Source organism: Panulirus ornatus, chromosome 37 (genome assembly GCF_036320965.1).
Source record: "Panulirus ornatus isolate Po-2019 chromosome 37, ASM3632096v1, whole genome shotgun sequence".
Classification (NCBI taxonomy): Eukaryota; Metazoa; Arthropoda; class Malacostraca; order Decapoda; family Palinuridae; genus Panulirus; species Panulirus ornatus.
The window spans coordinates 15,542,676-15,556,413 of record NC_092260.1 but is presented as its reverse complement, the minus strand read 5'-3'; the positions used below and the strand labels follow the sequence as shown (position 1 = coordinate 15,556,413).

Below are 13,738 nucleotides of genomic sequence, written 5' to 3'. Positions count from 1 at the left end.
CTTTACAAAATCTACACTTTCACTCTGCTTCCTTTCAAACACCATTACTTTACTTTTTCAAGCATTTACCTTTAATCACTTACACACATAACAGAACACACAACAATCTGCAATTCCAACTTATTCTCAGTAAACATCATCATCTGCAAACAGCTCTCATAAACTTAAACCTTTTATTACAACACTTCTCTTTTATCCTATAATTTCTTATTCAAATCAACCCTCCTCACACTGTATACTGTTCTCAAACATTTCATTTCCAACACATCTACACTCTTTTGCAATTTCTATTGAGCCCACAATTCCCATCCATACAATCCCATCAGTACTGCTATCTTTTCCCTTACAAACAGTGAGGCAAAGTGAATCATATAAAGCTGAATCATCAAAATAAGGGAGAAATGGATGAGAAGTAAAAATGGGATCACATATTACAAAAGTAAAGAAAGTAATAGGACAGAAGCCTGATGAGTAACACTTCATAAGAGAGGTGGGGAACTATTGCCATGGAATGGCCGGAAAGGAAACAAGGCATTGAGGAACAGAGAGAAGCAAAAAACCAAAGGAGAAGAGTTTAAATAGCAAAGACTTTTCCCATACCCTGTCAAATGCTACGGAGATGTTGAAGTCAAAATATCACTGAATTCTCTAAGACAGGAGGACCAGAGGTGAATTACATAGGGTAATTCAAAATCCATAATCCATAATGGTAAACAGAAAAAAGGGAAAGAAATTGTATATATTTGAAAAAGTAAGAGTTAGGAAAAATTTCAGAGTTTGGAGACAGCATAAACGAGTGCAATGGGCAATAGTTGGAGGGATTAGAGCATCTTTTTTTGGGATGGGTTGCACCAACCCAGGCATGCTTCCAAGAGAAAGGAGAACTCTAGTGTTTTACACAAGCAAAATAGGCAAGCAAGGATTAGAGCAAGCTCAGAGGCATACTCCTTCATGACTCGAGGTGTTATGCCATTTGAGTTGTATGCCTTGTCAGTTTGGAGCTGTGAGAGTGCTTGGAAGACCCTGCATGAGGAGAATATAGGAGGTGGCAATTTTAATGGGTAGGGATGGGGGTGGAAGATTAGAAGTAGATTATCTAAAGTTGAGCTGTAAGAAATCAGAAGTAGATTCATATAAAGTTGAGCTGGACAAAAATATGGAACAAAAACAAAAGAAAGATTTTTCATTTGGAGAGTGTGGGATAGATTGATCAGGAAGAAAGAGAGGAGGAAAGGCTGAATCACAAAAGTTATTAGGGATGATTCTGGTTTAGGATCAAAGATATATATTGATGGAAGTCATGTCAGCAAACTCTCTTTTTATGAAGGTGAGACTGACTTTTTATAACTTTTTAGAAAAGTATGATTACTGTATTACAACAGAATCTTAAGAGGAAGAAGAGTGAGGTCAATGACCCCATATGCTCAGCTGTGCTACACTTACCCTCTGTTGTGCATACTGTGTCATGCTGGCTGAATCTGTTTCCATGATATAAATTACCTTCTTCTCTATATTTGTAACTTATTCTTTATGCATCTTTTTACTCTCTTAATAGGATGATTACGAACTTGGTTTTCATTATTTCCTCCAACAGTTGTTAGGCATTTATTGTCTCTCTATTCATTTACAATAACTTGTGCTTAGTCAGTGGCATCTATAAGTCCAATTTCCTGTAATAAAACACACTTCTGATGCTCATCACTTATTCATTACCTTCAGAAAAACTAATGATAATATCAATGGCAAGCATGTACGAAAAAATCAATGGTAATTGTGTATTAATAACTTTTGTCAATTTTCCTGGCTTTAGTGTTATTTTCAATCATCCATTCACGTCAACAGATAATCCAATATAACTGTGTTCAGTTCAAATTTTTCATAATCATTATCACACACTAATATTTTCATTGCACTCAGAGGTATAAAAACTTGAGCATTGGCGTTGATTTTATTTCACTAAAGTTCCCTGTAGACATAAGAATTCCTAATGCTTTTAAAATATGGCCAATGTACACAAGAATTCCTAATGCTTTTGAAATATGGCAAGTTTTTTATTAGTGAAACTGACTGAACACTCCTTTCTAATCTTACAATTAAAGTAATATATTGATAATTGTGATACTTAAGAATTGAGTTCTTGTGATTTTCTTTGAAATTATTACAAATCTATACATTGTCCAGGGAGATACTGTTTAGACTGTAGAATGCATTTCCATCTTTTACAAGTAAAAAGAGGTTCCTCTCATGCTATATCAATATATATGAAGCTTTTTGAAAAACAACCCTTGCATTTAACAAGGGCCAAATGTACATTCACAAGTCATTCTATTCTATATCTCTAATGCCTGTTCCCTCCTGGAACTCCCATAAGCGGGTGGCCATGGCAATAGTCTCCATAACTACAGATGCTTCCCAACTTACGATAATTCAACTTATGATTTTTCTACTTTACAATGTTGCAATAGTAATACGTATTCAGTAGAATCCGTACTTCAAATTTTGAATTTTGATCTTTTCCCGGGCTAGTGATATGTGGTACGATACTCTCTCATGATGCTGTGCAGCAGTATTGAGCTGCAGCTTCCAGTCAGCCATGCAATCATGAGTGTAAACAACTGTTGCTGTGTTGCCAAACTTTTCTGGATTTTGTGCATTGTGTTTTTGCATGTCATCATGTTTACAAAATGCCCATCTGTCTCCAGCCTCTGGTAAAAAGAGGAAGGCATTTACTCTTGAGATGAAATCAAAGATAACTACCCAGCATGACAGCAGCAGACTTTCACAATTGACAATCTCAACTAACTTAAAGGACAAGAAGCAAATCAGTGATGCAGTGAAATCTTCAGCATCAGTTAAATCCACTTTCATCACGAAGAAAGGAGCTGGGACGATTGATGACATGGAAAAATTACTTGTCTCGTGAATGGAAGACCAGATACAGAAGCGCATACTGCTTAGCCTATTGACAATCCAGGCTACATGCAAGGAGTCTTTTCCATACACTAAAACAGCATGCCAATGATCCTAAGTATACAAAAATGTTTACAGCAAAGCATGGGTGGTTCTAATGCTTCAAAAGGTATCATAATTTTCATAATGTAAAGGTTAGCAGTGAGGCAGCAAGTGTTGATACTGAAGGTGCTGAAGCTTTTAAGGAAGAGCTGCATATGATAACTAAGGATGAGAAATGTAAGTGTTCTGAGAAGGTTTAAGGTAGGATAGGCTAAGCTATGATGTTCAGTAGGTTAGATGTACAGAATCAAATGTATTTTCAACTTGGATATTTTCAACTTATGATGGGCTTATTGGAACATAACCCCTTCATAAGTTGGGGAGCACCTGTAGTGAACTACATTGCCACTTCTTAGCCTTTAGTGCCTCACACATCACAGGCCACTGGCACAGGGCAACTCTAGCACAGCATTTGCAAAGGCTCCTATCTGATGTTCATACTGACTACTTTTAACTAATGTGTCCACCTAATGTTCCTGCCTATGCTACTTCTTAGCCTTTAATGCCTTACCCTTCACAGGCAACTGGCAGAGGGCAGCCTAGCTCAGCGATTGCAGAGGCTCCTATTTACTGTTCCAACTGACAATGTCTACCTAATGTTCCAACCTCCTACTACTGCCTACTGCTTCTGCCTATTGTTCCAACCAACCATTTCTCCTAATGTTTTTACCTAGAGCTCCTGCTTTTATGTTCCTACCAACTATTTCTATCTACTGCTCCAACCATTTTGCATCTTTTGAAAACAAGACTCAAAACGTTTACCTTCAATTTCTAGTTAAAAGTATGTCTTAAAATTCACTTCAATCACTTATTTCATGTATCACTGGAATTTGATAAATTGATAAATTTGGTTAATTGCTAAAGGCATTCATAAAAATTTGTGGTTTCCATGACTTGCTGGGATAAAGATATTCAAGACAAAAGTTCCTGTACTTGTTTCCACAGTTCAACAGTTCATATTTCATTTCTCTCTCCCAAAAACAATACAGTAAAGAAAAAGACTGTGGCACCTTGAAATAAAAAAAATTTAGGAAGGAAAGAAGGTTTTTAAAAAGAGCAAAATCTTCAACTTAAAAAGAGAGGGGTCATAGCTCCTGGGAGTAACATGATAAAAAGCAATATCTCTATGGATGGAACATATTTTTTGTGACTTCACAACTACCCCATAGGAAAAGAGTCCTGTTATTATGTATACCATCACATCATAAACAAAACGAATGAAATTCAAATAATCTAGCATTTACAATCATTATTTTCACTCTGTCTCCTAATTATATTCAACAACTACAAGACACTAAACATTAGATATATGCCAAACTCTGGTAGAATTTTATATATCATTCATATAAAAATCTTTTAAATATTAGCTTAACATAAGATTTACTTAACCACATAATCATAATTCTGTGGTAAGAAAACATATTTGCATCAATGTCCATATTTTCTGATTTATCACACATTATCATAATCAAGGTTGCTTATTTAAGTCATGGACAAAAGAATGAAAATTAATATGTCTTACACATAATTTGTAAATACACCTTTACTAATCTCATCTAACACTGAAGAAATGTTTTAGCATGGATCAGAAGCTTGGACTGCAGCATCTTTTAGTGCAGCTAAGACCACATGAGGGAGGTGATGACGCAGCATGAAGGGGGATATGAGAATTTGTAAAAACTCTTTCATCTCACCCCACACGAACTCCCACTCTCCAGAGTTGCCATCAAGCCTGTCCAATATTAAAGATTTCATCATCAACAATGAAAAGACAGGGAACTTTTATAAGTGCATTACTCAGAAATGCATATGGTAGTTGTACACCATGATAAGAACATAATGAAAATGTAGTTTTAAAGGAAATATAATCTTCCTGTGTCTGCCCTTCCCTCTCTCAATCTAAACCTACGGCACTGTCAAACACATTATTTTTCTCTAATCCATAAGCATGCTAACACATGCAAAATCATCTCTAAGCATTTTTACATCTTACAGTGTCACACTTAAAAGCAGGTGTTAGAACATCTGCTAAATAATCTTCCTTGATGGTTTCATCAAATATGTGATTTAGTCAGCATGTTTATATTACATGTTAAGCATATGTAGATGTCAGAAGAATGAGGGATGACTCACTATTTATGCACAAGGGGAAGAACAAAGTGGAGAAACTTAAAAAGCAATAGGAAACAGAGAAATATGAGTCTACAATTTAGAAATGAATAGAAGACCACTATCTAGGTTGTATTATGAATTAGGTCAATGAAAAGAAGCAGCAACAATTCTCAAGCAGCACTCCTTCCTTGGGTTGTCAAGACCAACTAACACAGTATCAACATAACATTCAATTCTGAGTATGTGACTAGATCTTTCAACAAAAATCCTTACTTGCCCTTCACCAAGACAGTTTCCTGTATAGTAACAAAAGTCATATGACTGAGACCACCAAGAGAGGTAAGCATATGACAATGACTGCCCCAGATACACTTAATGCACGAAAAGATTATTTAAAATCACTCCTGCGCTCACCATCTAAAGTTGTACAACCATAATGACACTACCACCAACACATTATCCCACCTCAGCCACCTTCACTATCATGTCTCAAACCTCAAAGGTCATTATTGTAAGGTGAGCCAATCTTTTGGGGGACAGTGGACTGGGCACAGAATGTTTCTTGCTCAAAAACATGCTTTTCACAAGCTTAAAGTGGACTTCTTCAGCACCTGCCCCTTACCAACACAATTATCTAAAAAGAATAAAATTCCATTTAGTAGCAGAAAATCCTGCAGCAATCAGAAGTAGAACAGCCATCTCTAATTAATTGACTCCTACAGATAACCATCTAGGAACAAGCTTTTGGGATTTTAACAACAGTAGGGCATAAGCTTTCCCATGGCAGCACTTCTTTATGCTGTCAGAAAGTCTCTAAAGGTTTCCAGAGACATGCATGGAAAAATCTGGCTTTGTATGATACTATCCTCCCAATATCAGTGGCTAACAGTACATCACTGGATGGCTGAACTAAAACAGTTCTCCAAATTTGTCAAAAACTCTTTCCAATGAACTGTTGTATCTTAAACAAAGGAGTCTAAATCCAAGCCAGATTAGAGTAAAAATTTTAAGAATATAAAGCTTCTCAACACCTTATGCACAAGAGTCAGCATTCCCCAAAAGTCTAAAAATCTACATATGACAAGGCACATCAGTGCAACTTTCCTTAATGCAACCCATCTTTAAATCTAGAAAAAAGTAGGTAAAATAAACAATCGAGCATGCTCAGCAACAACATCTTATTCCTGCACTCTTTATCACACTGCACTAAACATCCACAAAACTTCTACACATTACCAGAGTAAAGAGAGTGGATGAAATATACTTCTGAAGGGATTTTCATTCATTGTTATGTGAATATCTTTGAAACTGCAAGGTTTAACCCAATCTTCATACAACATGAAAAACTATAGATTTTGAAGGTGGGAATGGAAACCTTCCTTAAGTTAAAAACTAAACAAGGTTGGTAGACATGTCAAAGGACACCAAACTGCTGACTGCATTCTCTGTTCCCTAGAAATATTTCCTTTCATTACAGTCATCTCCCCTCTTTCCCAATAATTGCTTCAGTTACCTATTATATTTTGTTCAGTTGTCTGTGCTAAAGTATAGAATATACTTTTGTAAAGTCTGATTGTCGTATGCTAAAACGTGAAATTTCATTTTACTGACTGGGTATAAAACAATAGTACGTATCTTTACTATTTTTACAATAATGCTTTGGAATGTTCTCTCTCTCTCTCTCTCTCTCTCTCTCTCTCTCTCTCTCTCTCTCTCTGACTAGGGTTTGTTTAAGATGTAGAATGTGTGTCTGGTTAATATATCATGTTATCTGTACACATCTTGGTAATTTCAAGGAATTATATTGTAAACTGAGGTCAGCATAGTTGCATACAGCTGACCAAGTGAGACTGAGGGATAGCATTGTATTTGGAGCAAATTATGTAATATGTACATGTTCACAGAGAGCAAATTTATTTTCGCTGATTTTTTTTTTTTTTTTTTTTTTTTTTTTTTTTTTTTTGCCGCTGTCTCCCGCGTTTGCGAGGTAGTGCAAGGAAACAGACAAAAGAAATGGCCCAACCCACCCCCATACACATGCATATACATACGTCCACACACGCAAATATACATACCTACACAGCTTTCCATGGTTTATCCCAGACGCTTCACATGCCCTGATTCAATCCACTGACAGCACGTCAACCCCAGTATACCACATCGCTCCAATTCACTCTATTCCTTGCCCTCCTTTCACCCTCCTGCATGTTCAGGCCCCGATCACACAAAATCTTTTTCACTCCATCTTTCCACCTCCAATTTGGTCTCCCACTTCTCCTCGTTCCCTCCACCTCCAACACATATATCCTCTTGGTCAATCTTTCCTCACTCATTCTCTTCATGTGCCCAAACCATTTCAAAACACCCTCTCTGCTCTCTCAACCACGCTCTTTTTATTTCCACACATCTCTCTTACCCTTATGTTATTTACTCGATCAAACCACCTCACACCACACATTGTCCTCAAACATCTCATTTCCAGCACATCCATCCTCCTGCACACAACTCTATCCATAGCCCACGCCTCGCAACCATACAACATTGTTGGAACCACTATTCCTTCAAACATACCCATTTTTGCTTTCCGAGATAATGTTCTCGACTTCCACACATTCTTCAAGGCTCCCAGGATTTTCGCCCCCTCCCCCACCCTATGAACCCACTTCCGCTTCCATGGTTCCACCCGCTGCCAGATCCACTCCCAGATATCTAAAACACTTTACTTCCTCCAGTTTTTCTCCATTCAAACTTACCTCCCAATTGACTTGACCCTCAACCCTACTGTACCTAATAACCTTGCTCTTATTCACATTTACTCTTAACTTTCTTCTTTCACACACTTTACCAAACTCAGTCACCAGCTTCTGCAGTTTCTCACATGAATCAGCCACCAGCGCTGGTATAAATATAATTTTCTTATTTCTATAGACATGCATTCAATATATATACCAGTGCTGAGTGGAAACTTATATTATAAAAGTGGCCATCAGCTGTCATATGTTAGCCAGATGGTAAGGGAATCTGTGTTTAACCTAAATCTCTATGTTAACAGAAGCCATTATTTCAGAGTTCTGATCTAATGGGCCTAAGGGCTCATTATACACCCTTAAAGGAAAGGGGTGAGGTGGTAATACTTTGCACAGATGATGTACATTGTTTTTCAGTATACAAGTAGGCTCTTATGGTCTACTTAGATGATGTAAATGTGATGTCAGATGGTGCTTAACATCTCGCCAAACATGTGACAGTCTTTTGGAGACTGGAAGAGGCAGGTCTTACGATTTAGCTGTCCAAATGTAGATACTTCATGAAAGAGTTCAAGTTTTTGGGTCATGTAGTAGCACTACATAGACAGCACTACGTATGACAGTAACGTAAAGGCAGTAAAAGACTTTTGATGCCCAAATCGACAGACAATATTCACTAACTCATAGAATGGGATTCTATAAGGCTTTCGTCACCACATTTGCAAAGATGTGCTTAAAAAAAGCTAATAAATTTAAGTGAAATGAACCCCAACAGCATCTAAAACTCTTACCAAAGCTCAAAAGTAACATTTCCCAAATTTTGCAGAATCTTTTATCTCTTATCATGGTGTCAGATGTCTATAGCAAAGGCCAAGGTGTTCTCCTTATGCCTGTCCCAAATGCCTATGCTAGTATGACTCTGACTTAATCGTAATATAACTAACCAGTAATGGAGATCGAGGCCTTGAAAAATTTGTCAGGATTTATTCTATAGATATTCCATTCATGTTTTAACTGATCACACACCAGTGGTGGAACTATTTAGAATTAAAAACCACAAAGGTAAGCCAGCTTAATGATACCAAAGTGTCACCCATTTTGAATGCCTCTGTGGTTAAGCAAATACTGTTGACAATGCACTGTCATGACGAAAAGCAGCAGCAATAACTGAATACAGGAATCTTGATAAGGAAAAAGTGTAGCTACTTCACAGATACAAAAAGATGACCAGAATGGTTCCGTGATATGTTTCCTGAAAAGTGAGGGCTATCTAAACACCGGAAATCAAACTACTCCCTTTAAGGCATTAAAAGTTATCAATAACATCCTGTACAGACAAGTACCCTGAATTTTTTTTCTTCTTTCATACATGTTCACCATTTCCCATGTTAGTGAAGTTACAACGAGAATAGAAAAAGAAAAAGCTTCATTTGCTCACATCCATTCTCTAGCTATCATGTAAAATGCATTGAAATCAGTACTCTTAGAATGTAAGAAAAGAAAACAGGAAAAAAGGAGTCTTGCAACTCATGATCCCAAAAAGCATGGTTATATAGGTTTAAAAACTCGAGCACAAAAATGTACCTGACAGTGCTCATCTTGACAAGGACAGAACCCAAAAACAGGATAGGGCTAGGCTCAAATATTTTTGCTCAGATAAGACATCTGAGCCAAGAAGACTGGCACTGCTCGTATATCATCCAAAAAGGCCATGTGGTAGTACTAGCTCCAATGTTAAATTAAGATGCGTTAAATAAACCATGGGATCTGCCTACATCTCCTTAAATTCAATCAATAAATGGACATAACAACCACACAAAACTGAAATGGAGGAGGTTTAATCATAAGGTAAACTGGCTTCAATCATCATTTTGCCAAACGGAAAGAAAAAACAGATTATATATGTAGATATGAATCTGAAAAACAAATCATGCATCAACAAAAAAGGAAACAACAAATAAAGATGTTGAATATATGTGAACTATATGTGAACAAGATGATGAATATATGTGAACAAGACACAATAATACAACTGACTGCCTTATGACAAATAATATCTTATTCATCAGAAGCTGAAGTTTACAAAACAAGGATTTGAGATCAATCATAAGACCACATGAGTAACAGCAAACTACAGATCAGAAAGGGATGAAGACAAAAAATACACACCAGTGGCATAAACAGTCAAACTGAGCAACATAAATTTCCATTTGATGAAACGAAGTGGAATGAGATTCATGTTCTGATTGCAAATACAAACTGGAACGAGGGCCTTGTCAACCTCCCCCTAAACATTTGCTTTAAAGAATGTGTTAGAAATACTAAGAGAGAGAGAGAGAGAGAGAGAGAGAGAGAGAGAGAGAGAGAGAGAGAGAGAGACTTTGTATGTGGCATTTATGAATCTGTAGGAAGCATATGACAAGGGTGATAAAAATGCTTTGTGGGAGGTCTTACGAATTTATGGTGTGGGAAATAAGTTACTTGAAGTATTGTGAAGCTTTTATCAAGAGAGTTAGGTGTAAGTCCAAGTAAAGAAAGAGTAGGTGAGTCGTTCCACGTGAAGACGGGATGTGGCAGGGATGTGTAATGCAATCATGGCTCTTAAATCTGTATATGGATGGGGAGGTGAGGGAGGTAAATGCAAGGGGCTTTCAGAGAAGAGTGAGTATGCTGTCTGTAGGGGTTGAGGTGGCCTGCAAAGTGAGTCAGCTGTTTGTGGGTGACACAACACTGGAAGCAGATTTGAGTGAGAAACTGCAGAAGGTGGTACCTGAATATGAGAGTTTTTGAAAAGAGGAAGTTGAAACAAAATGTTAATAAAGGCAAGCATATTTGGTTTACCAATGCAGAAGGGCAGAGAGGGCAAAAACAGATATGTTTGATGGTATAGTAGTCCCAATAATGTTATATGGAAGAGAGGCATGGGTTATAGAAAGGAATGGGCAGAGGAAGATGGATGTGATGGAAATGAAATATTAAAGGTCAGCATGTGGTGTGGGGTGGTTTGATCAAGTAAGTAATATAAGAGTAAGAGCGAGCTGAGGTGATAAGAAGAGAGTGGCTGAGGAAGCTGAAAACGGTGCGCTAAAATGGTATAAACATATGGAGTGAACAAGTGATGCAATGTTGACAAAGAGGATATATGAATCAGACATGGCAGGAACAAGAAGAGGAGACCAAACTGAGGATGGAGAGCTGGAGTTAAAAACATTTTGAGTGATCTAGGCCTAATCAAGCAGGAGGGTGAAAGGCATGCACAGGATAAAATGAACTGAAACGATGTGGTTTACAGGGGTTGACGTGCTGTCAATAGACTATACCAGGGCATATGATGTGGCCATGGTAAACCATGGAAAGGTTTTGGGGCCTGGAGTGGACAGGAAGCTGTGGTTTTGGAGCATTACACATTTTCGAAAGCTAGAGAATGAATGCGAATGTATGCAGCCTTTATTCATCTGTTCCAGGGACAAATGAAGAAAGGCCACATCCACTGAAATCCATTCTCTACCTGTCATGTGTAATACAAGGAAACCACAGCTCTCTATAAACAATCAGACCTAACGGAACTTTCCATGGTTTACCCCATAGACTTCACATGCCCTGTTCAGTCTTGATAGGAAGTCAACCCCAGTATACCACATCTTCCCAATTCACCTTATCCCATCCATACCTTTCACCCTTTACTCCTTGTAATCATAATTTCAGACAGTGGGAGAGATGTAAGGGAAAGTATAATTAGGCTATTTCAGAACATGTGGTATGACTAAACAGAATGAGGAAAAAACTGAGGGAGTGTATGAGAGATATGGTATGGCAATTCTTTGAGGTGGTTTGGGCATGCGGAAAGAATGCAAGACTGGGGGTTTCCATGAAGAGAGTATGATAGTATGATTAAAAGGGTTGGTGTGAGAGGAAAACTACCTGTAACATAGAGAAATAGAGTGAAAGAGTACTGGAGAGAGAGAAATGGCAGAAGAATGCACAGAATGGTGTATGTGAGGGAGGCACTTAAGGACAGGAATAAGTGGAGAGACTTTTGCCGTGGCCATTCCTTTGATGGGAGTTCTCAGAAGGAATAGGCATCAGAGACGAAGACAGAGTGATAGATGGTGTTGTTAAGCATTCTGAAGATGATAACAGATTAAGCAAAATAGTAGGTACAGAAGAGAACCAAGAAAAATTACAAACAGAATTGGATATCACCAACAAATGGGCAGAATAGAACCTAATGGAAATCAATGAAGGGAAATGCCCTGCAAAAGCCCTCCAAGGAAAGAAGATAGTAACAAAAATATTAAGGTCATAGGAGTCATTACAAATGAAAAATAGAATTAAAGAGGCATACTGATAACACAGTGGTTTCAAGCCAAATAACAAGAGGTATGATAATGAGAGCTTTCAAAACAAGGGACAAAAACTTAATGATAAAAATACTGATGTATAAGAAGCAAAACAGAAAACTGCTTTGTTGACAGAAATATGTAACTTAAAAAGAAAACAGAAACACTTCACAGGTAAATATGACAATCTGAAGCACATGAACTACCAGAAGTTGAAAGGAATGTAACTCTGCAATCTAGACAATTCAGATATAAGATATAATATGCATGGAAGCAAAGAGAAGATATAGAGGAAAATGTTTTAAATCTGAAAGCAACTCAGCACAGAAGATACAGAATTATCAAGTCAAGAATAATTCCTGTAAGCACACCTAGAATATGTCTAATAAAAATGTGTCCTGCAAGGAAGCTTGAAAGATTTTTTTTTACAACACAAGGAGAAGTAAGAAACAAGAATGTAGTAAATTTAGAAAAATTTTAAAGAAAACTAGTCTCCTGGTTGAAATCAATCCATGATGAATCTTGGATATATGATTAATCAAGATAAGAAGCAGCAGAAGGAAACCGTATAATTCAATAATTAAATAAGCAAGGCATACTGTGAGCAATGAGCACTGTGTGCTAGCCTTGTCATTCTCAAAAAATCTCACTGCAAGTACTCATAGGTAGGTACTCCCATTTATCACATCTCTCTCTCAATCTTAAACTTTGCACTGCGCTTTTTCTCATGTAAACTCATGAAATCCATCTTCACTGATTTCAATAATACTGAAATTCAAATAAACTTCATTTGGCTAAAAGAATTTCCAATAATCTATCCCAACAAAATAAGAAAAAAAAATTAGCTCACCTCTCTTCTGGTAAACTTGGAAAGCAGTAAAGAATTCGACCAGGCGGGTAAAGTGGGGTCTCTGTGTGCCTTGGAACTTGAGGTCTTTGAGTTTCACCATCCGAAAATGTCACCCTAACATCATCCATGCTCTCCTACACAAAAGAGGGTAATGAATGTAAATTATCAATTTTGAACACTATTCTTAAGTGTAACATTTGTATTCAAATACAAATAACAATTAACGGAACATCTATATCACAGCAATTACGTATTAAAGGATATTCTTCAGCAATGTGTGTTAACACTTCACCAAAATTACTTAAAGACTGTGGAATTACTGTATAAAATCAACCATTCAAATTACTAGTAATTTTCTCTAACTCTAGCACAGTACCCCAAAGATTCAGTTGAGTTGCATATTCTGATAACACTTTAAAAATATTGTTTTACCCGCTGAATATCTTAACATACCCAGGTTACTATTAACAATGGGGAAAAAAGATTTCTTCAAATAGGTTTTGAGGTCTGCAGCTACATACTCTACAACAATCTCATATAATTCAAAATGGCTTTAACATCAGAAGCTACAAAATCTCCAATATTTGAACATAATTAAAAAAGTTTTGAACTAAGAAGCTTCAAACTCTACAGCAGTCTAAAATGATCTGATCTTTACTAGGAAAAGAGGCAAAGCA

The 13,738-nt window shown here is 37.0% G+C and overlaps 1 protein-coding gene across 2 annotated transcripts in view; it reads right to left on the bottom strand.

Annotated features, from left to right (window-relative positions):
• Nucleotides 1–1,576: 1,576 nt before the first annotated feature.
• The window catches only part of LOC139760523 (diacylglycerol lipase-beta-like), a 128,226-nt gene continuing 116,064 nt past the window's right edge, over nt 1,577–13,738 (bottom strand). For both annotated transcript variants that reach the window (XM_071683829.1, XM_071683828.1), the window contains exons 15-16: nt 13,062–13,195; nt 1,577–4,744 (exon numbers count right to left, since the gene is read on the bottom strand). In XM_071683829.1, coding sequence (XP_071539930.1) covers nt 4,588–4,744; nt 13,062–13,195 — 291 coding nt within the window. In that variant the 3' untranslated portion in view covers nt 1,577–4,587. The remainder of the gene's footprint in view (nt 4,745–13,061; nt 13,196–13,738) is intronic.